Genomic DNA, 25,902 nt, shown 5'->3' with positions numbered 1-25,902 from the left:
TCTCTCTCCGTCGACCGATTTTTATATCGTTGATTCGCACGAACGATGCGGCAAAATGCACAAATGCGATATTCCGCATTCTTCGGCGGAAAAAAAGCGAATCATTTGAATAATAAAACATACAATAATAAAACTCGTTAGCTTTTAATTACACCCAAATGCTTTCGATATTTCTGTATTTTCTCTTGGATTATACGAAATTTATGAGAATGAAATTGATCTTCAAGCACATATTTCTCTTTATTACTTTCATATCGGGTATAAATTTTCATTCATCAATATTTTCAATTAATTATATATATTTTCCATTACTTTTATTTACTCGAATTGAGAGACAGAGCGAGAAAGGAATAGAGAAAGACTGGCTTTTTTATTTTTTAAATTATCTCTCATTATACGTGTATATTTTAAAATAGACTCGCGATGCTGCAATTTCACGATTGCACGAAAAAGCGAAACATTAACGAACAGCGATCGCGTAATTCAAGCCTTTCTTGCATGCGAATATAAAAATCCCGAATAATAAAAAATATCGCACACCGTCATATAGATTGCTATATTTTTTTTTATTTTTCGCGAATCGATCGAAAGCGGTGATCGTATTTTTGTAATAAAACAAGGTCGATTTTTCACTGTAACCTATTTTTATTGTAAACTTTGACACTTGATTAATATTGAATCCGATATTTTGATTTCTAGGGCAATAGAAGTTTTGTCACGAATTATATCTAATACTGGGAGAATCATTGTATTTGTTCGCAATATATACTGATTCGTCTCTCCATCGGTTTTATTTAAAAAAGAAATAAAGATTAATTTTATACAGAATAAATTATTCTTTTTTTTATATATAAAATAACAGAAGAGAGATATATTTTAAGCGCAGTAAATTATAAACAAATAGTCTCAAAACACGTATGATGTGTTAATCGATTATTTTATAGTTGAATAAAATATTTTAATAATATCCCTGTACCTTGTGTGTGTGTGTGTGTCATGTACATACACTTTACATTGGAAAAATGAATCATAACACATCGAATAAAAGAAAACATAAAATAAAAAAAGCTCGAAAAAGCTAAAATATGATAAAAGAAAATTCATACGCGTCATTTTCCATATAATGGTAATTAAAAAAATAACAAAATAATTAAATATTTAACATAAAACAATTTTATTTATTTAAGAGCTAAATTTTACTAAAAAAATATTTATCTCAAATATATATTCTTTTTTTATTCAAAATAATATGATTATTATATTTATCTATCAGCTATATTTTTAATAATGTATTTTGTTATAACAAGATGTCATATAACTACAACATCCTCATCAGAAAAGATAGCAGGCGCTACTTATGAAATAAAAGGTGTTTTCTTTCTACGGACTATGGAATGAATAAAATATTACCTAGAAAAAAAGTAGCTTTATTGAAACATTTACTTTCTTTTTTACGACAGCCTTTCTTTATGTCAGGTCTTTAATTTCTGGTGCGCGAGGGAACCGTGGAAAATACACGAATACGGGTGTACATTTGGCGGTCCCGAGGACGATTTCTGAATGTTGTCTGCGCGGTGCGCTTTCGTTTATTTTCGCAGTGGAAGCATATCGGTTTTATGACGCGGATTCATCCACCTGCACATATGGTCCGAGCCCGTTACGTATGTGCTTGCGTGCCACCTTGCCTGCACTTTCTTTCCTTCCCATCCTATATATCTTACGTATGTCCTGACGGTTACGAGGCTCATTTTTCGATGCGAACGTTTTCAGGCGCATTGTCTGCATTTTATGGCTGTTTATGTTATATAGCGGCGATTTATCGATCCGCGAAAGAGAGAGATAGATTTCCTCAAAAAAATGCACCAACAACAATGAGAGTCGCATTTCTTCAGACAGAAAAGGATTGATTTTGATTTTTCATATGTTTCGAAATCTTTTCTGTTATATACGAGTATGTACTGTAATCTTTATGAATTTAGATAAATTTTAATTATTTAATTTTAATAATTAGAGCTAATTATTATTTTATTAGTAAATGGGTTTTACTAATTTAATAGGCTTTAATAGTATGATTTTTTTTTTACAAATCTAAAATATTTCACTTTTCTTACACGTCTATATCGTTTTATAAAAACTATTATTGTTGTTTTCATTTATAAATATAATTATCATGTAGGTGAAGTATTATTGTAATATTCGATCTATGATCATTGTTTTAATTTAATTATTTTTTTAATTATACTTTTTATAATGTGAGTACTCAATGAGTTTTACTTGTCATTATAAGATGCTAGCATAGAATAGCAAGTACGATTTCGACATATGTTGAGAAGAAAGGAAGAACTTTGCTCTTGGTCTCCGACAAGTGTTATGGTTGGCTTTTCCATCCGACAGTGATACAAGAGAGCTTCTAACAGCTCTTGGGAAAACGTTAATAAAGCTAAGCTCGGCTTATCACACTCCTACAAAACAATGCCTCGTTACGTGATGCAAAAGGACGTCCAACCGATCGGCGTCTCGTTTCCGCGATCGAAATCTCCTTTATCCAGGAGCCAACAGAGAGAAAACGAAGATATTATCGCGAGACGTGAACGAGCATTCGTGAGATACATGGGAAAACGGCGAAAGGGGTTGAAGTCGCCTCTTATTCATCGTGATCAATGCACCACTTATGTACCTCATACTTACGACCAACAATTTATCTAAATTGTATGTTATGACTTTATTTCGGAATTTTCAAAGATCGATTCCGCGATTGATCAATGTAAATAATTTTTTATTCGAGTAATAATTTAATTGAAAATAAAATGTTATATTGAAATTTCAAGAGATCGAGAGAGAGAACTTATTAGAGTTTTAATAGTTTTTAATTTTAAAAATAAATTTGTGTGAAAAGTTTATGCTTCTTTCTATAGTTTCAATTGTATTTTATGACTTTATTTCGGAATTTTCAAAGATCGATTCCGCGATTGATCAATTTAAATAATTTCTTATTCGAGTTATATAATTCAATTCTAAATAAAATGTTATATTGAAATTTCAAGAGATCGAGAGAGAGAGAGAACTTATTAGTTTTAATAATTTTTAATTTTAAAAATAAATTTGTGTGAAAAGTTTATGCTTCTCTCTAGTTTCAATATATCGTTGAAAAATGAATACATAAATCGCTAATTTAAAGTTTATCAACGTTTGAAAGTTCAAGAAAAGTTTAAATTATCACAATTTACAACATCGATCTTTCACTTTATTTTATTCGTACAATGATTATTAATTCTTTCTCTCGCTCAATAAAAGAGGCGCGTATAAAACTAATATAAATCGAAGAAATCATTCGTCCGGCTTTATGTTTCTTTATCCTTTCATCCGTGGAAATCGATTCGGTAAACCAATCTAATCAAAACAACTATCCGGCATCGACCAACTGCGACCATAAATAAATCGCGAACGCCGATTCGAGCGTCACTGCATTTCACTCGCGGGGGACTCCATCGAGAAAGCAAGGCGACTGCAAGAACTCGAGACAGCGAATCGCGGGAAGGGAAGGAAGTTCGCGAAACTTTTTCCCGCCCTTCGCGGAACTTCAGACGACACCAACTTGGCTTTCACATTCCGGAGAGAAGTTGCGACGACGGCGACGGCGGCGAGAGAAGCGAGTTTTCGAGTCTTCGACAGTCGTCGGAAGAGACCCATCCCCGCGGACATCCGGGATTCGACTCGTTGCTCGCTCGCTCGCTCGCTCGCGCAATTACGTAGTCGATATCATGCAAATCCGCCCAAAAGATCTCGGCCGTGTTCTGATAACGCATCGCGCACCTCTCGCGAAAACTCGTGTGCGCCACGTGACACGTGACCCGGAAATCTGTTTGACGTTTTCGGTACGAGATCTCTCCGAGATTTTTGCGTACCTCTCGCACAGTTATGATGTAAGGCAGCGTGTCTCTCAAGCTTTCTCGCCCGAATTTTATTTTATATTCTCGTGATTTTTATCTTTCTCTGCACTAATCGTTATTTAGGAAAATGGAAAAAAAATCTTGCACCATTGCCTCAATATAACTTTTACCCATGAATCGTTATATAACGCGACGCGTGAACTATGTTAGAAATCTTTAATGTAACGCATGATACGAAGAATTATAATATATATCGATGATTTAAAACACAAATATTGCATCTCCCATTTATATTTATTTTACTTTTTAATTAATATTTTTAAAATAAAATATTTTCGAGTTTATATATAAATTTTCTAGACATACAATATTTTGTTCCAAATCATCGGTATAATTGTATAATATCTTATAGAAGAACACTCACCCTGACGGGGGCGAAGATCTGGTCGGGTTTGATGTTCTCTAAACGGTGCTCCTGCTCGCTTTTATGCACCAACTGTAAGTGAGGCTGAAAGTGCGCCGGACAAAGGGTACCAAGAGGAAGGGGCGACGCCCATGGCGGCAGATGAGGTGGGTCGCGAGTGCCCAGTTCCCTGTAGAAGGTCTTCAGGAATCTGCAACGATACGATTCGGGGAAATATTCAATCTGTGGGTCTCATACAACACGGAAATTCTTCGAGCGAAGTCAAAGAGGGGGAGGTTCGCCGAATTTCGGGAGATTCCAGGGATGAGCATAATGAAATAGTTTTGGTGCTCCAAGGTAAGATGAATGGGGGAAAATTGGTTATCGCGCGATTCAAAATATTGCATTGTTCAAAGTGTAGAGGGGACAAGATGATAAACGTTTTAATAACTATCAAGTCGGATTTTAATTAACGAGCAATTTTTTTTACTTTTGCTTAAGAAAAAAATTATTTATCAATACATGTAGTTGTTTTGTTCGAGTCACGTAATATAAATACCAAATTTTATAAATTTTAATCTATTTCATCAGCATATCGATATATTATTTCGATACTGCTATAATTGCATTTGTCATTTTCATTATTATTATATCGAATGACTTTAGCAAGGGAACAATATTTTTTACAAGAGAAAAGAGTAAACTAAATTTAATAAACCCGACAAATGAAGCAGATTGAGTGTCAGGTAAAGATTCAACATCGTTCGAGAAGCGCAAAGAGCTCAGGTCAATTTAACATAAGTGATCCTCCATTTACCGGGTGATCGGTAAATTTCCCAAGACGACAAAATGGTAATACGAGCAAGATGTTGGATGATGCATTTGTGTATACCTCTTACCACAGAGATTGATGGATCCAGGAGAAGAGCCCGCAGGGCTATGAAGGTAATCAGGAGAAGAACGTCCCGAAGGGAGGCGAGCAAGGAAAGCCCGTGAGGCTTTTACGACTTCCGGGTGATCGGTCTTAAAGCTTGTTTTGATTTCATCAAAATCATTAGAGCGAATATCCAGCCGTCTTGCACACACGACGGCTTTCCTGACTCGCCTCGATAAAGATTTCTGAACAAATTTACTTCGCACGCTCGAATGTTCGTGCATTTATAATTTCATTATATGTGTGAGTTTAATTAATATTAAATCTAAATCGTATCACAATTAATTACACACACGAAGAAAAAATTTATTTCTTAATTTATTAATCACAGTTAGTATTTAATTCGCGTAATGTCAGAATAATTAAAATTACAATTGCAAAATTATTTCCGTGAAAAATTTAAATTTTGAAAAACTCAAAAAGTATAATAAACTTGTATGATATTTAAATATGAAATTGTATACATATAATGTGAATCATATGTTTCTCCTTTTCTGGCTCTATGAAAGCTCTCTTCATATAATAAAATATAAGTGCAAAGGTTTTATTAAAATTTATAATTTTTCAATAACAATAAACTTAAATACTTTGTAATCCTTGATAATATAACAAAATTTTTTCAAGAATAATCTGCAATATTTAAATTAATTATTAACCATAATATAATTACGATTATTCTCAGAAAAAAAGTCGTAGAACGATCTTAAAAAATTGATTAATTAAAACGTGCAATATTTCGACGTAAAGTTTTCCGTTATACAATACGACGTCGTATCTATTTGTCCCGAGTAAAATTACCTCCGCGAGAGCATCGTCTCATCCTGGGACAATGCCAACGCAAGCATCAGCGCGGACAAAACACGCCTGATGGAATTAGACTTTCTGAGAACCAGGAACGAGAGACGATTCCACTCCGAAGAAGTGAGGATTCCGTAGCGAGAGAAAATCTGCGGATGGTGGATTACATAGAACGAGTGTGACTTACCTTAACAGTCTTCCCAGGGGATCCCTTTCCGGGGATGTGGGCCCGCCGAGGCCACTTCCGGCGAGTCTACGCGAGGATGCGCGCGCGCTCGATATGTATGCGGCCGGCGCGGGCGGCGGGCTGCAAGGCGGACAACAAACGGGACTGCTACCCCCCGGGGTCGAGAGCGTATAACTCCTCTCCAGTTCCTGCAACAGACGAACAAGAGGTTATGCAACTGCGGAACCTCGGGCTCGCGACAAGCGGTCGAGTTACGTTCGAGGAGAATCGAGTATCTCGAACTGCCATAAGGGGTATCTATCTGATCCATAATATTCAATTTTGTAAAACTCTATTATCTTTCAAGATTTAGAAAAACTCATTTTATAGTAATGGTCTAGGATTAATCGTTATGATTTATGATTAAACATTCAAGAGAGGAATAGGAAAAAAATACAACATGTAATTTTAAAATTCAAGAAAAATTCCAGATTTAAACTGTTTCGAGTCCAGAAAAATGAAAGAAAAGAAAGAAAGAATATATTTGCTAAATTTAAATTAAATTAAATTAAATTATATATTGATTTATTTTATTTCTTACTATTTTAGTAAAATGATTAAAAATAACGAATAAAATAATACTTGTGAGATACTTGAGACTACATTTAAGAGACTACATTTAAGATTGAAAAATTGACGAGTATTTCGCAAGTATGTTTATAATGAAATTAAAATAAATGTTTTGTAGTTAATATTTACTACAAAACGCTGTGCGCGCGCAAATATTGTCATCGAAAATTATTTACACAATTTTTATTTGTAAAAAGACAATGTTAAATAGAAGCTAAAGTATTACGTGTTTCAAATTTCTCAAAATATTCTTATATTTCATATTTTTTAAATTATGTAACTAATTTATATTATTTCATCAATTTTCCATATTTGTTCTAGTTTTTACAATATTTTAGAATATCATTTCAGCATTTATTAGGATGGCACTTTTTAGAATTAAAAAAACACGTCGAACAATTGGAGTCGCGTAAACACAAACTCGGCGAACGAATGATCGCGCGTTACGACTTTCTCGAGGATCTTCACAATGGAGGTACCAGTTTAAGACGATCCGGGCAAAGAATCGAATTTACGATTTCGCGGAGAGTCGTTCGCGAGGAGCGAAGCTCCCGGGCTCTAAACGACCGTTTGATCCTCGCCGTTTTCGGTGGTCTAGTTAAAGCCAAGGATTAAGTTTCGAGAAATTTTCAAACGATTTTGCGAAAGGTCGGACTTTATCGTTCGCGTGTGCACGCCTTCACGCTGTGTTAACGGAACTCGGAGATTAAACTTCGGAAACTGAACTAGATTCTCGAGATTTACGGAAGACCGATGCTTCATATATATATACATACACATCTCCTGATGATGTTTCTCTTTTAAATTTAATTAATGCACACCAAACTTAGTTTTACTTTTCAATGTTGTTGCTGAAAGACTCTCTGTCTTATCTTTATTGGAATTAGAAAGATTTATAACAAATTTGATTATTAATTATCAATAACTAATATTTTCTCATCTTTAATAGTATAAAAATTAATTATCCTATCTAATTATTTATCGAAAATATTCAAAGTAAAATTGTGAATGACAGATTATGCAAAGATTACATCGCATTTCATATGTCGCCTTGTTTGCATATATTTTATTAATCTTGTTTGATTAAATCCTCTCTCACAATATTGTGCGAGAGATTTCGTTTATTAATGAAAGAGATACGCATCATTAAATCGAAAATTTTCATAAAATTCAGTAGAACGGCATATAACTTTGATCGCGCAAGCTTATTACAGCATCCGAAGAACAACTTTCGTTATCAACGTTTAACTTTCTGACGGCGAATTCGAACGAAATCAAAGCTTTCTCTTTCCTCATCGAGTTTCATTGGAATTTGCAGCAGGAGATCGTTGCTTGAAAAGGGATCGGCATAACTTTTTGAACCGACTAGTTTGTACGCTCGATCGGACGCGATTTAAATTATTTATCGATCGTCTGCTACTAATCAGTATCCCGGGCCACTAGTCGGCAGATATTCTTTTAATTATCCTACTATATATATATATATATATATACTTATATACCAATCCGTGCGCTCTCGCTTGCTCCGTTTAAATGAAAAAGTGATTCGGAGCTTCTGGTGCGACTAAAATCCTATAGTAGGCAGCTAATCCGGAAAACAGTACATTTGTACTGCTTCAGCGATTCCATTCAAATCTTCCTTTCTCCTCGCTATTCACGCAAGCTTTTCAGCAAGAGATACTGTGTAACGAATAGTAATTAAAGTTGCATAAACTCTGCGATACATTCGGATTGCGAAATATCTTGAAATTCGACATTTAGAAAAACCTATAGTTTTCAATTTTATTTTTACAGAACAGTCGTTTTCATTGCGCTTATATTCCAATAACGCAATTATTCTCCATTTTCCGAATCATGTCTCTAAATAGCGAGGATTATGAGAATCTTGCGCAATTTTGATCTTTATATTTGCCGTTCATCAAGATAGATAAACATGATGTGTTTAAAATGCGTACAGAGATGTATTTTTTTTCAAACTGAGAGACGAGAGACAAGAAGGACAGAACTTGGTGGCGATTAAACCTTGATAATCGCATTACTCTCGGATATTAATTCCGCTCGAAGGCAAGGCTGCCTGTAACGACCTTCACTGAGCCGATGTTAAATGATGAAATGAAATAACGCGAACAAAGTTGAGATCTCTCTTTCACTCTCTCAGGAATCCCATTAAATTCTTGAAAACGGTAGAACTTTTGCAATCCGATTACGAGGATAATAGTACGTCTTTATTAACATACCTTATTACCTTTCTTCACGTATATTCTGTCCTATCCACTTTATGTTCTATCCGTTTTGTATATAAGATTTCTATTCTATTGGATTATACATATGTCTATTTATCATAAATTCTTAAATTCTGGGCTGATTTAAATATGTATGTTATACTTTCGTATATATATCACCTATGCGATTTTCATCTATAAGATCATTCACGACTTCCTTTCTCTCTAAGGGTACGTTCCACAACACGTTCGCAACGATCGCGGAATCATTTCATCCTTGTTGTTCGCCTGAAGTTAAATAAAGACAGATAACGCTCGCGAGCGTTGCGGTCGTTAAGTGGAACGCAGCCTAAGAAATATATTTACTATAAAGATCGCGATAACAATAAACTCGCGTTTAAGTTAAGTTTTGACTTATACATTATTATATATATTATAGATTGTTGACATAGTTATAATTCTTCCGCGTATCATCGCCGGAAATTTCCAGACATTCTCTGAACTTTGTGTGGAGAGGATAAGTTTTCGCGAATCTCTCGAACGCAAGAAGCTGTAGGTACGTCTAAGTAAAACGGGACGCGGCACAATGGCCGTCGAATACCGCAAAACTATAATACCGGAACGGAATGGAACGACGGGGGCGGCTCCCCGACGATCGAGTTGCAGAGAAGGACGAGGAAAGGGTGCGAGTGCTGGGGTATTAATCCGAGATAATTGCAGCCATATAGTGGAGACGACAAAGAGGGAAGGAGCTGCATCCTCCACGTTTTCGAGGCGCAAGCACGCGCACTTTCTCGCGAGCGGACAAAGGGCCGCCGCCCTTCGTCGCCGGATGCTTTGAGAGAGAAAATTGCGCGTCTTCGCGCGTTCTCGTTAGCGCGAATTATAGGTCGAAATTATGCGAGAGTCGCGCGAGACGAAGACAAGTTCGCGACGCAGCCACCTTCCACACACGCCTACACCTGTGTGTGTGTGTGTATGTATATGTGTGTGCACAGCGGTAGAATTTACTTCGCAATTATCCGCCGGTTACATTAGCTGTTGTTTAAGCGAGGGTAACGAGCGCGACTAAATTTTCCGCGAGTGCGTCTAATAAAGTCATTATTATCTAATTAAGCGCACGGGCTCATTAGCGCGAGAATAATTTAAAACGCGCGTGCTCGCCTTCGCAGTACATAATGTCTAATAATTTTTTTACATTCTATGGACGTTCGGTAAAACGGCCTCAAATTGGGACGCGGTAATTTAACCGCGCGTGTAGAATTTTTCTCTCTTTTAGAAAAATCTATTAGCATCAATTATTCCAACTAAATTTCCATTCTAAATTTATTAGCATGTAAACACTGACTAAAGAAGTAAAATTTAAACAAGAAAAATTATTTAAGAAAGTAATATTTGTAAAATGTATGTTTAAAAATTTATTTATTAAGAAAAACAATATCTTCATTTATATAGCAGATGTTTAAAATTCTCATTTTGCTTTTCCTAAAAAATAGAATATGTTAAAAATATTAGCGATAAATAGATATTAGAGCCAAATTTCTTGCCGTTCTCCAATCATATTAATTAATCCAATTTAATGTCTCCTCTCGTGTTAATTTTTCTCCGAGATGTGGCTCTTGGTACGCGTATCAATTTAATTATCGGCTCGTATTCGTCCGTCTGCATGCATTTCAGTGCGACTCATTTGCATTTAGAGTGACGCGATTATATCGCGCTCGTTGATTTGTTTAATTAATTAATCAGTTTTATCGTATTCAGCGGTTTATTCATCGATAATATGTCGTGATCAAGTTGCGCCGTGTACTAACTAAGTACGCCACGAGTTCCAGATACATACATTGCAGTTCGCGAATAACGGATGAGAGAATATTCATAAAAGCATTACCGCTCGCGCTAATAGATAGGCACGAGCGTACGAAGGTATAATTGAAACCGCATAATTAGTAAAATACGCTCGGCATATTTCGTATAAGTAGACGCATATGTTTCAAAGATGCACCGGGACGTAATCAACGCCGCGATAATTCAAAGAACAAACAACTGAGAAATTGCTTGACTTATCTTTGCTACGCAAGATGCTCCAGAGAATATCCGGAGCTCTTTTCGAGATGCTCGATATTTTTTTTTCTATCAGTGATTTCAATGCGGAATTCTGTGACAAAGCGCGCGACATTGTGTAGAAAAAGTTCTCTCTCATAATTAAATATTTTAATTAATTAATTAATTCGTTCGAAATTAAATCTGTGACAGAAACTTGACGACATTGCAGATAGATGAAAATGAAAAACGTTCTCATTAGATTTTGCGTCGGTTTGTTTCAACTGCTCATTGTTCAGTCGCATAAATTGGTCAGAACGAGGTAAATTCACAATATAGCGACTTATTATGTTGTTTCTACATATAACGCGCGATCTATACCGGAAGTACGTTTTCGAATAAAATGCATTTATTTTTCAATTGGAATTGTTTTATAGTAAAGAGAATCTCTGCGGCATCTTTTATAGAAAGAATTTACTGCGATATGTGAAAGATTTTTCAATTCTCTGTGAATAAAGACACTCTCCAATTATATATCACAGATATTTCTCATATGTTGAAATTGATCTCACATTGTTTCATCTTTTTGCTTCACGCATTTATCGGCTTTTTCTTGAAAAGATAAACTGCATCGTAATAATCATTTGTTAATTTCAACAGAATTGATGATTGAATATGGAAATAGCGAGATTTGCAAATCAATGTACGACGTTAATAGCGCTATCGCACAAGCATGGATATGGATGACTCATAAAGTGATGCGAATTTGCACAAACGGGATGAGATACAAATCATACTGTGAGAAATCTATGCATTCAATTCGGATGACTGGTGAGTAACGAAAGATAAAAAAATCGCAAGTAAGAGAGGTAAAAAGAGGATAATGACTTCGTCGTCGAACGACGATACGCGCGCGAAGGTTCTCTATATCACGGCCGAAAGTGAATTTAATCCCGATCTAATTAAGCCGGATATAAACGCCGAATCTCTTGGCGATTGGATGCCTGCAGTTACGGGGTTCGCGGTACGTTAACCACGGCCGTGTAAATTGGAAACTGGCCTCCAATAAATATGAGATTAGCTCAATAAATCGAACGGAAAAGCGATCCGCGATGCGTTATATCGTCGCAATTGACGCGGAACGGCGACGCGAAATTAATGTGCGCCATCGCGTACACGTGAGGAGCTTCCGTCCGATCGACCGGAAACGTGAAACACGATGCCCGTAACGTCGATCGCGTATAACGGGATTGTGGAACTTGTCCCCGATTTAGCTTCTTCCTGATCAACGACGAACGTGGCGGGAATTCTCCAAGACAGGTTTTCTCCTATCGCGCGCGTGTTTACTTATATATTTCAATCGCTTATATATATTATATTTATTTATTAATTATTATATATATTTGTTTATTTTTAATTTATTACTTATTTATTATTATATATCATATACATATATTATTTATTTCTTATTATATATTATTATTATATTAATATATTACAATATTTTATAATATAATTATATATATTTATTAATTTATTAATTATATATATATATATGTATATGTATATATAAAAAAATATATATATATTTTACTAAAAATTTTAAAATAGATACAGCTCTTATTCTAGCAAAACCATCTCTTTCACCCTTGCATATCTACCCGTTAATTTGTCTTACGCGAGAGAATGAAGAGAGAGAATGAACAAGATATCAATTTACAAAACCTTATGAATTTCTCTCAGGCGGATTACGTATGTATGTATGTGTGTGTGTGTGCCAGTTAAGGAAAGTGGCATGTGGGTGCGCTGCCGAGACATTGACCCGGGTGAGCTAGCGAAAGAAAGAGCATTTTTCAACGTCGCGGAAACAAATGGCCCGCGATACAGGTCCACCCACGTCACCGTTCCTTAGTTGGCCTATGGGGAGAAGGTAAGGGGAGAAGAACGTGCGACCGATCGTGTGTAAAGCTCAAAAAGCACGCCTCGCAGAAATCGGGGGTCCATCACTTTCTCGCTTTTTGCCAGGCGCTCTGTTTCCGGCCTCCATCCTTCCCTCCTACCCCTCTTATTCCTCCACCAAGTGGCAGTTCGATTGCTGCACAACTCGTTCCCGAGCTGCGGCCCCCGAGATGCCCATTACCGGAATTGCTTTACGCAGCGTTTGGGGTCAACGTACATTTGTTACTGCTGCGGCCATCATTATCGGAACTGTCGACGGACGGTACGTCTGAAATTTGGCTCTCGGGTGTTTGCAATCCGCCTCCATCAATCACGTAGTAATATCAATTCGGTCACATATCACATCAATTGCGTATATATTCGACAAATATAAATAATCATGTATATATTATAAGCATGATTAAATGAAAATAACAATTACGTGTACTATCTAATGTATATAAATATATAAACAGCAAAGCGCACACATTTAATTAAAATTATATCAAATTTTTATATTATAGCGCTATACAAATCCATATAAACTTGATTGCATAAATACATGTATATATGTATAAAAAAAACTAAAATGAATTATAAATGTACGGAATTTACGAATCAAACTTTATACTAATAAAAATGTGACCATGTTTTTACTAAAAGAAATAATACTTGAAAACTAAAAGTATACCCCTCTCTTTCTGAAATATAAATTCCAATATATATATAATGATATTATCATAATTCTTTTCCAATATAATTCCATAAAGAAAATATTCTCCTTTATTAAATTCGCATTGATTAAAATAATTTCTTTCAGTTATTGTAGTTATATGGAACTCTTATTAAATCGAATGTCAATAAGGGCTATGTATAATGAATCAACAAGCCATTTCTCGATGTTCGTATCTCTTTTTATCTCTCGGTTACTAAATTCCCCGACAACTTCGTTCTCTCCTTAATAGGGTCGGGTCCTCGCGGAAAATTGTAATTACACCGACTTAATTGCATCAACCGATGCTGCGTACACGCGACTGTTTATCGAGCGTGTAACAAAGGGGAAGTTGTTGGCTAGGGGGTGAGGTATTATATAGGAAAACTTCAGACGATCGATCGTTCAATTTTCTGTTAAAAATTGAACAGCAAAGAGGGAAAAATTTTACAGGAAATTATCATTACATAAGTTTCCAACAAAATAGAACAATCAGATTAAAATTAGATAAAAATCGCATGAGATATGAGGAACATGGAAAAAGTAGAGTAAAATAGTTTACAGATATATGAATTTATGATTACAGAAAGTGTTTCAACTTTCTTTCAAAATGAATCAAAGAAATAAATAATCTTTTCGTTGTAAATAAAAGAGAGACAGACTCTCTTTAATAAAAAAAAATTTAATCATTGTGCTCTAAAAAATCTAAATTAATTATGCACGTAATAATTCTTACGAGTAAAAAAATTTAAAGAAATATCTCTTGTCGAAATCTATTTTTAAGACCAAACCGTGCTATATTAAAAGTCGTATCAACTTTTTACGGTCTTCATCCCTTTCTGTTACCAAACTAGCATCTTTAATGAGGAAAGACGATCAAAGCTGACTCCGTCTAATGGATAATCGTAATTATACAGAATTAATTGCGCGCAGGGGCGGATAGCAGCCGGCAATGTTTATTAAACGCGCGACAAAGGCGACGAAATTAGTGTACTACCCTTTCCCTTGGAGGTGGAAGGCTTCCTACGATAGCTCACGGCTCTTACCTTGCTTCTTCCATCAGCAAGCGGTGAACGCTTTGATGTGATCGCCGCATGACGGTGCATGCATGGGTTGTCTTGATTCACGTACACACGGTGTACGTTTTACTGTACCGTCGGGTGCAATAGGGAGACCCTTAAGAAGAGCGATGCGCGAGGACGACCTACCTCCTCATTTTCTTCCGCTTTTACGTACTATTAAATATCTATTTGCGCGGTTAATTATAGATTCCAGTACATGAATTAGCGAATTCTATTCCGAAAATTTTTAAGGATCAGATTAGTTCGTCTTTTACATTTACTACGCAATCAAGATCATGTAGATTTTACTTATATTACATAGTAAAATATAATTTTAATTACAAATATATGCCTCTTTCTTTTAGTATTTTATAAATCCGTATCCGAAAAATTTGAGGAACACTTATAAAATTTAAAAGTTTTATTCGCAATTTTATAAAGGCTAGTTTGTTCTTTTTTCATACATATATACATGTATGCAATCAAGTTTATATAGATTTATATAGTTCTATAATAAAAAATTTTCATGTAATTTTAATTAAATGTATGCGTTTTATTGTTTATATTCTGTAAATACAGATAATGTAAAAATTGATAATTATAAAAATCTAAAAGTTTAAATTGAAATTTTATGCAGAAAAAAATGAATCAAAATGCTTCTAAATAAAAGAGCTAAATTCGAATAATTAAAAGTAATCGAATAATTAAGCAATGCTAATTAAAACAATCTCGTATACTACATTACGTGTATTTTAGTTGAAAATGCAACGTTCTATTCAAATTATTCTTTCGGCTAATATAATCTACCATTCATCTCTGAAACAAAGAGCACTTTCATTTCACAACGTAATTTAAAATTTTTTTAAAATCAAAATCTACGAAATGTTGAAGTGAAAAGAAGATAACAGAATTATATAAATGTGAGATTGATCTTAATAATAAAAATACACCGGGGCGATTCCAGAGCTAACCGTCTGCTATTCCAGCCGCAATTTCAATAGATAATTTCGAGCAATTCAGCTGATATTTTTATTGCGATAATCACGGCGAAATATCACGAGCTAAACTCGATATAAACTCGAGAAAGCTTTGCGTACAATTTTGCACCACTAACTTTTCGTTTTCCAACTTGTACGATCGTCGTTCCGGAAATATTGCGTTTCGCTTTGAGATGAGAGCAGAGCTTAAAAATCGCCAGTTGTAAACTAATGTTTCAGTGAGCAGTTAAATTACGCGTTTCATCTAGCATACTAGAAACATATTTCTGATAAATTTTTTTATGGAATTTATATTGTTTCTCTCTCTCCTTCAACAAAAAAAAACAACCGCTATATATGTATTTGAAACAATTTTCTTCTTAATTTTTGTAGCTCTTTATTGTGTTCTTTATTGCAATTAAATTGTTAAATCATTAGTTTCATACTTTGTTTATACTTTACTTTTGTTTATTGTTTACTGTGAAATGTATATTATATACATGTACTTTTAATTTTTAATAATAATAACAAATATCATCTCACACACAATATGTAATTAATTAAACGCGTCTCAATTTTCCAGAGATTAACATAATCCTAAATTAACTTCTCGTTGTAACAAGTTTAAAAGATAATTATACCGACACGAAACCTTGTTAGATACTCAAACATACCTAAAATTGTTTTATTCTTGCTGCTCGTTATCATTAATTCTGCGTTTAATCGATCAGCGGTCTAATAAACTGCTGCCTTCCATCTCACCGATTTCCTATCGAAGTTGCGAAAACTCCCGGGAATTACGTCCGACGTTCGTCGAAAAGAATCCGCTCGCGGCCCGGATAGCTCGCGAGAATCGCCGCTATATAGGTACAAAAGCAGTCGCCATTTATTCTCTCGTTCGATCGCAATTAACGAATACGCGCGCAAGAGTCAGCGAGATGCGTAATGAGAGCGCCCAGTCGGTAATTCGCCCGTAAATTAGCGCGCTCCGAAGTCGTTCCGGGGAGATTTTAACGGCGGTGCGACTCGCAAATTGGAGGAAAAACGGGACTGCTCAAAGTTTCGTTAAGCGAGACGGTGTTTTCGGTATAGCCGGGGCGAGCAGACGCGTGCGAGCGATAAAAACGTTTTCGAGATAAATACGAGACACACCTTACTTTTGAGATTGTGTTTTATGACAAGCGACAATTACAGCTCGTACACACGTTTATAAAAATATTCAATTGCGTTAAAAGCTTAACGATGATATTTGAAACCGTTTAATTTTAATTTTTATTTTTTTCACCGTACCTTTTTCTGATGTCTATGTCTGTATTTGACGTTTAAAATATTATTAACAAATAACGATATTCAACGAAATTTTTTAATATTGCACTGAGAGAATCTTCTCTTAGAATTTACCTTGAAAATCATGGTAATCGTGGGACAATATGGTATGAAAAGAATTTTATAAGAATTTATCTGATTAATATTTATCACAATAAAAATAATATCTATCACAATATAAAATATAAAACATATTTTGTTAATTTTACTAAACTGCATAGTAAAAAATTGATCAAACATATTTTATATAATAAAAAGAGAAATTCTCATAAAATTCTTTCCATATCATACTGTCCCACGATTACCACGATTTCCAGGGTAAATTCTAAGAGAAAATTCTCTCTGTGTGTGTAATTAACTTCTCCATTAAAAATAAAGATCGCAATGTGTTTTACCATCTTTATTTTTAAAATCGATAATGAGACTTTGAAAATGCAGGATATGGGAACATACGGTGAAAACAGATTCTCTGGCGCTTCCCCTCGTTGAATATTCGCGAAGAAGTATAGCGCAGCGCGGCGAAACTACTTAGAAGTTATGCACGGGGTGCGAAGAAGAGAGGGCCGAGAGGGAGAAGATGACAGGGAAAGAGAGAGAGAGTTTGCAGCATGAGAGGAGAGTTAGGAGTAAACGAAGCCGCGCCGTGTATGTAACACACGTCGTTGCGAGAGCGAGCGCGTAAAATATGAGTGCCCTGTCACTTATCATCCCCTTCCTATACTTATCCGCCGTGACGACGAGCTTCCAGTGCCGTTAACGTTCCCATCGTCATAAACGCGCCCTGGCACCCACCACCGTGAATATCAGAAGCACTTCCGTGCCCACTTACCATCGACCTAATTTACGCGAAAATACCGTGAAGATAATCATACATCCTAATAAGGAGTCTCCGCGGGATCTCTAATGATATTAAACTGTCGTACGCGCTAAACTCCAATGAAGCTTGTGTCGAGACTTTTTCTTAATTATTTTTAGTAGAATTAGAGGAGAGAATATAAATAAATAATATAATTATTTTTTATGAAACTTATTTATATACATCTAGTTTTTCATTTAAGAAACTTTATATCTATATCAAGAAGGAGAAAAGGTTCGCAGCAACGATTCGCCTCTTCAAGTGCATGTAAAATTCTGTCAAGGAACTTTCGTCGCGGAAAGACTGTTTACCGAGTGTTTAAAGTCCTCGATCCTTTTGTCGTCCTACCTCGTCCGTCTTTAAATATTCATGAACGACCCGGAAATTTGCTCGTCCGAAGAAACGTGTGCAACAAACTTAATGCACCGTAATCGCGTTCGTAGGAAATATTTGTAGCCATCAAGGTATGACGGTGACATTTCTCGGCTTCGAGCTGCACGTCTTAACGATTAAGACGTTTTTAAAGCGATAAAAAGTTAATGTATGTAAAGAAAAGTAAATTGCAATGCATAAATCTATTTACGCCAAGCTCGGATGAATTTCGCGACATTATTAGTCATTTTTTAAAATTCTAATCAAATAACATTTAATCCGCCAAGATTGTAAATCGCAAAAATTTTAATATCACACCGAGAAAAGCTCGATAGTCTTATATTACATTAAAATATCACTGATATATGTAATCTATACTTAACATATGCATATGCAGAAAAAAAGTGTTAAAGTGCGGAGTATATAAAATAGATTCTAATCTTGTAATAAATTTGATCCGTGTAATATATGTAAAGTCTTTATATTGAGATAATCTCGCCCACCTTCCGTAAAGGATACATTAGCAGACGAAACGAGATACGCATCGGGAACGCAGCTAACGTCGCTACGAAATAATTTACCGAGATACGGACGATTGCACGCCGTAAAATAATCTAGGCGCGCTGTATATGTATATGCGCCTCATTAGTATACGCTATTCATCGAGAGAGATTCCGCGTGTAATCGCGCGAGGCGAGAGGCGGACCAAACGAACGGATTACTACTCGAAGAACGTTTAAACGGGCTCCTCCAAGGACTTCCATGACCTGAGATTATTATCAATGCGCTGGCAAAGCAAATGCATTCGTAATAGCCCCGCGCAACTCTCGGACGAATCCTCGAGCCGCAAAGATTCTGCGTTCTCGATCTCTCGTCGTGTTACGACGAGAGCTGCAGATCTCTCCATCACGTGTTTACGCAGCCGTGTGTAAATTCCGCCTCGAGAAGCCGCATTTTACGCGATTAGCGGTAATCAAAGTCCGACTAATGTAAATCTTTCTCGCGTCCGCGCCTTCGATCCCTCTTCTCTTCGATATCCGATCAAAAGTGATTTATAAATTCGCTCATTATCTCCGTCCTAAAGCGCCCAACGAGATTTTACTTCAAATAAAAAGAAAGAAAAAATTTGTTCTCTATTGTATAGTTTACAGTGTTGACGAGATTTCTCGACCGTAACAGCGACGTATTAAATTTTGCAATAAGCAAAAACGTAATCTTGTAATTCCTCGCGGAAATTTCAAACGTCCGTCTTAATCGCGACAATATTTTCGCTACACGTCTGTGGACATTTGCCCGCACCGGTATCCTGACAGGCCATAAACATTTAAGTGCTTGCACAGTCTCTAGAATTTTGCCTCGAAGATTTCCGGGATTACGACTTCCTCCTGCCGAGTTTAAACCCTGATGGCAAAGGACGGTAAATGCCGCCAGGCGAGCTTGCACTTTCTCGATTTTTGCCGGCGTTTCTTTCTGCCGCTCGCGAACAAAGATGTTCGCAGAGAAGAAAAGCAGCGCGACGGTACGGCGGAAGTAAGCCGACAACTCCTCGGTGAAAGCACATAATAACGACGACAGAAAGAATCGAACGTAGACGAAATACGATGCAGCATGAATTATTGAGCGGCAATAAGAAAGTCTCTCTCTTCCTTTCTTCCGAATGATTTGATATCTCTCCGAAAGAAGCGACATCGGAAAAATTGTTCAATGCAGCGCGCTTCCCTTTACAAAGGTTCCTGATTATTTCATTATATAAGTGAAAACAAATTCCGGAAAAAATCGAAGAATAAAAAATTCATTTACTGATCTCCGTAAATTCAGATTTCGATGCTAAACGAAGAAAAATTAACGCGAGGTAGATCTTTTTTTTTTTTTTTTTTCAATTGTAATGTCGCGCGGGGATTGAACTCGTAGAAATTGTATTCGAGTCAACAATCTGCGCGGCAGTTTTTCGCGAGTAATAAGAGAATAGCGGTTCGGAAAATGTGGGCCACAACAGTACGATCGCCGGGGATCGTTCGCGGAATTTATGACGTTCTCCGGGTTGCACCGCGAACAATTTCCTCCTCGGAGGCGGGCCAAGTGAACGGATTTTCACCATTTTTCCCCGGATTCCGTTGACGCGAAAGGCAATACCTCCGGATAATTGCGACGACGGTCGCCTTTGTGATCAATTGTTGGATGTTAGTATCATGCGATGCGAGAATACCTGATACGCGCGATCGAAACAAATTAACGGTGAACCTTTCGCCCAACTTGTCCCAAATACAGAAATCCAATATCGTCGTCGCTCCGTGTGCGCAACCCCGTAAACTTTTCCGCGAGAAAAAAATATTTTTCCACATAGGAATTTTACAATTCCGATTTAATGAAAAAATTAAGCACTCTTTGTCTTTGCATATACAGATAGATATATAGATAAAGCATAGAGAGCAGTTATTATTTGATTTTTACATAGAAAATTGAATTATACACAAAAAGAGAAATATGTTTTACGTGTGTATATATGTATATATATGAGTCAGTGAAGTTTTAAAGTTTCAAATATTCATATTAATGCAAACTGTGTCGCATATGTTTTTTTCCCCGACTTTCTCAGATTTTTGTTTCATATGTCCTGCACGTACAGTAACATTTATTAAATTTGCAAATAAATTTAAAACTTTATGTAAAATTTTAAAAATGTACGTCCATTTGCTGCCTTTGGTTATACATATCACATACAGAAAGGATAGATCTGTAGAAATTATGGTTTCGTAACAAAGAGTTAGGTAACCAACCATACAAATCTTGGAATATTGCAGAAGAAATGAAAGAGAGAAAAAGATTTATATATGAACATAATAAAGATAAATCAATAGTACAGTACATAAGTAGTAGTTGCTCCAGAGGGAAAGAAGTGCAATTTAATACATTTTATCAACATTTTATCAACATTTTATCAACATTTTATCAACTGATTGAATTTCTCTTTTTCTTCTCTTCTCTCCTTTAAAGAAAGTCTTTATTAAAATGGTTCGTGTATCAACGAGTAAAGTGCATAAGTTATTTGTATAAGACAATTTAACACTGATCTTAAATCATAAATTAGAATGTCATAGCTATTTTAAAAACTGTTTCGCGCTTTGCCAAATAGATATACATATATAAATTATTATATCGAATGAGTTCTTCTAATAATTCAAACACTTGATTATTCTAAAATTATATTCGGCATTCTAGTAGACTTCATAACTGAATTTTATAATCTCGCGATACGAAAACGGAGATAAAGCAGTTCAGCCAGAAAACAATTATTACAGAAAATTATCATGATTGAGAAAATTGAAAGCATCTTCGTAAAAAGCAGCAAGTGCTAAATGCGGCACTCCCGAGACTCTGTCTCGGGAATTTCCGCAATCACGATCGACGTGTTTTTGCCATCTTATGTTATCCCTCCCCCTTCCCACCCCTGGACTCCCACCATCGAAGCGTCTAATTGGAGCGCTCGTGTACCAATTCGTCGATCTATTGTCTACCTGCGATTTAATCCAATTCTGCGAATTAGTCCGCGCGATCAAAGGATTCGCTACCTTTTGACGTATCATTCTAAAGGAATCTATTATCGACCTACACGATTTTCGGTGCCATGATTCTCGCGCTCCTTGGCTAAATATCACCAGGTTAATTAGGGTGTCTGAAGTTGGCACCCCTATGTTATGCTATCATATAGTTCTGTTAAGAGTTATTTTAGATTTTTATTTTCCATTATTACATTCAAACTTGCATTGCAAGTGCTAAAATATATATCGTGTAATAAATAAATGATAAATGCATACTTAAATATGAATAAATTTTATCTACAAGTCACATACATATGTATATGTATAGTACATAATTTATTTTATTAAAGAATTCATAAAGATGATCACAATAATGAGAGATATTCTATGTATATGAAAACTATAAACTTTTTAAGTTTGTCATATGTTTAATTTTATAGTAAACGATTATATATCTCGAGTAACGAGATTGTTTATACTTTATCATTATGATTATTTGCAATGTCATAAATAAGAAAATATTAATTTGTATATTTTGCAATGAAAGGATGGGTGTGTGAAGTTGGCACCCTTATGTTATGCTATCATAGTTCTGTTAAGAGTTCTGAGTTATTTAGAACCATAGGAAGAGTTCTTCATAATTTTTAGAAATAGTTCCGGTCATTACGATAACGAAAATCAATTTCAAAAAATAGGGGTGCCAACTTCACATTTTTTTACACATCGAGTTCCAATAGTTTTGAGCAGAGTTTCAAGGTTCTTTTAAATAGTTGTATAGTTCCTGATTATTTTTTGAAAGCGTTCTGCAATTTTTATATAAAAAAACGTACCTTTAACATCGAAGATATTTCTAAAATATCTTCGATATTGAAAGTATGTTTTTTTATCTCTATAAAAATTGCAAAACTCTTTCGAAAAATAATCAGGAACTATAAAACTATAAAACTATTAAACAATTTAAATTTACTCACCTCACGGTTGCTCCTTTGTTGCCCGATGCCTCCCCGGGCCTCCTCCTCGTACAAGTTTCGAAACACTTGCACTCGCGTTACTTTTTTTCGTTCGCGACGCGCGGCGACGTCCGGGTTTTAGCTATCACAATCTTCGACGCGTTTCGGTAAAACGCGAGACTCGCGAGAGCTTATTCGCGCGCGAATAAAACCGAAGCTCCATTTTCGCGTCGCCGCTTTCTCCAAGACCCACTTTTCGCAGGGGCTTATCGAACGAAGATGATCAAGAGAGCGACTTGGCCGCGACGCACTCAAGTCGCCCAAGGACGCAGCGAGACGAACATTGAGCGAGATTCACGATCGACGAGATCAATTTCGCGCGTGCGATAGCGATTACGATGTCGGTACGCGCGACGCGATCGGATTTATACGACAATTAACCGCCAAAGACGCTAATTAATACACTCGTCCTTTCGCGGACCGGCAAGAAGCGCGCGACCGTTGATCAGGAACGATGGAAAATACCACGAGAATGTAGCAGCACGTATCGAACGAAGATGGCGAATTCGCCGCGACGTACTGAAGTTGCCGAAGGACGCAAGCGAGACGAATATTGAACGAGATTCACGGCCGACGAGATCAATCTCGCGCGTGCGATCGCGATTACGATATTGGTACGTGCGACGCGATCGGATTTATACGATAATTAACCACCAAAGACGCTAATCAATACACTCGTCCTTTCGCGGACCGGCAAGAGCGCGCGACCGTTGAACACGAACAATCGAAGAAGAGCACTGGGTCTGGAGGTGGAGCTAGACTGGCACTGCCAGGTTCGGAACGCGCAGCGACACGCGCGCCACGTCGTAGTGGTGGGGGTATGTAGAGGTTGCGACGTGGGAGCTCGGCCAATCACGTCGCGACTACATGCCCCTACCAGGCGTAGTGGTGGGGGTATGTAGTCGCGACGTGATTCGCTACAATGCCTCACCACTACGACTCGGCGCGACCTATCGTTGCGCGTTCCGAACCTGGCAGTGCCAGTCTAGCTCCACCTCTAGTGCTCTTCTCTCTTCTTCGATTGTTCGTGTTCAACGGTCGCGCGCTTCTTGCCGGTCCGCGAAAGGACGAGTGTATTAATTAGCGTCTTTGGTGGTTAATTATCGTATAAATCCGATCGCGTCGCGTCGCGAGATTGATCTCGTCGGCCGTGAATCTCGCTCAATATTCGTCTCGCTTGCGTCCTTTGGCGACTTGAGTGCGTCGCGGCCAAGTCGCCCTCTTGATCATCTTCGTTCGGTAAGCCCCTGCGAAAAGTGGGTCTTGAAAAAAGCGGCGACGCGAAAATGGAACTTCGGTTTTATTCGCGCGCGAATAAGCTCTCGCGAGTCTCGCGTTTTACCGAAACGCGTCGAAGATTGTGATAGCTAAAACCCGGGCGTCGGCGCGCGTCGCGAACGAAAAAAAGTAACGCGAGTGCAAGTGTTTCGAAACTTGTACGAGAAGGAGGCCCGGGGAAGCATCGGGCAACAAAGGAGCAACCGTGAGGTGAGTAAATTTAAATTGTTACATAGTTCCTGATTATTTTTTGAAAGCGTTTTGCAATTTTTATAGAGATAAAAAAACATACTTTCAATAGATATTTTTAAAATATCAAGTTCTGGGGAAAGACGTTAGAGTTCTGAATCGTACTCGATAAGACAAGAAAAAACGTGAAAACCGCATGGCTCTATTTATTATAGTTTCGAAGAGATTGATTTTTTAAAATTAATACACTTTTACGAAACATTTAGAAAATCACGAACTCTAACGTTTTTCACGAAAACTTGATATTTTAGAAATATCTTCGATATTGAAGATACGTTTTTTTATCTAAAAATTGCAGAACTCTTTCAAAAAATAATCAGGAACTATATAACTATTTAAAAGAATCTTAAAACTCTGCTCAAAACTATTAGAACTCGATGTGTAAAAAAATGTGAAGTTGGCACCCCTATTTTTTGAAACTGATTTTCGTTATCGTAATGACCGGAACTATTTCTAAAAATTATCAACAACTCTTCCTATTGGTTCTAAATAACTCAGAACTCTTAACAGAACTATGATAGCATAACATAGGGGTGCCAACTTCACACACCCGGTTAATTAACAGACAACAGTAGTCCATAATGCGATTTTATATAACATAATGCAGTTTGACGCTCGTATAAGTTAAAGAATAAATTTGCAATAAATTTAAAATTTAAGAGATTATCCCTCTCCAAGCGTGATCATAATCTCGCTAAAGATCGAGGATGGGTTATCTGTTTGTAAATCTAATCGTGCTTGTTTATAAGACTTACTACTTGACAAATCAGAATAAGAATTTCTATAATATCTATCGCGTTATGATTGCATTTACAAACGCAGAGAGGATAATTTGTCCAAGTTTTATTTCGAATCAACGAATAACCATTAATTATTTTGTAGTGATACGTATATTTTTTAATTATTATAAAATTGCCAATTACAAAACAATAGTGTTTTTCATTGGAATCAATAGTGCTCTTTTCATTCTTATTACTTATAAATTATAGAAAGCCTGATTCTTTATAAATTATTCGCGTTATTTCGCGGATGGCCGAAGAAAAACGTGGAAATGCCGCGTTTCAAATAATAAAACGTGACAATGAGTTATAATACACTACCAAGGGTAGTAGTTTCTTTGCGGGAAAAACCACGTTTATACTACAGATTTGAAGGGGATTGTAATTTCCCGACTAAAGATTAAACGAACCGGAAACGAGGGGTCGAAGGAAACATCAATACCACGGCGATACATGCGAACAATGTGGTGCAGCTTATACGTATGTCGATACTATCGCGATATCACCTAAGCTTCTGTCGTGAGCTCTTTTCTGTGCACATTTATTTATTCCGCCCCAACCGTTGCACTAAAGATCCGATATGCAATATTCGAATTTCTCTCTCTTTCTTCTCCTCTCTCTTTTTCTCTATCGTTGTTTTTTGGATGCAGAAAATGTAACATGGTAAACATGTAGCTGCCTACAAAGAGTAAAAAATGAAGGGGGAAAAAAAAAAACGATTT

The 25,902-nt window shown here is 36.3% G+C and overlaps 1 protein-coding gene across 4 annotated transcripts in view; it reads right to left on the bottom strand.

Annotated features, from left to right (window-relative positions):
* Positions 1–25,902, bottom strand: part of LOC145937331 (uncharacterized) — a 233,645-nt gene that overhangs the window by 59,005 nt on the left and 148,738 nt on the right. For all 4 annotated transcript variants that reach the window (XM_083040318.1, XM_083040316.1, XM_083040315.1 and 1 more), the window contains 2 exons: positions 6,213–6,400; positions 4,315–4,504 (listed from right to left, as the gene is read on the bottom strand). In XM_083040318.1, the coding sequence (XP_082896444.1) occupies positions 4,315–4,504; positions 6,213–6,400 (378 nt within the window). The remainder of the gene's footprint in view (positions 1–4,314; positions 4,505–6,212; positions 6,401–25,902) is intronic.

This window comes from Prenolepis imparis, unplaced genomic scaffold, assembly GCF_030444845.1.
Source record: "Prenolepis imparis isolate NDT839.2.m4 unplaced genomic scaffold, iyPreImpa1.0 SCAF_6, whole genome shotgun sequence".
Taxonomy (NCBI): Eukaryota; Metazoa; Arthropoda; class Insecta; order Hymenoptera; family Formicidae; genus Prenolepis; species Prenolepis imparis.
The sequence above is the reverse complement of the archived record's forward strand: the minus strand, read 5'-3'. Positions and strand labels throughout refer to the sequence as shown.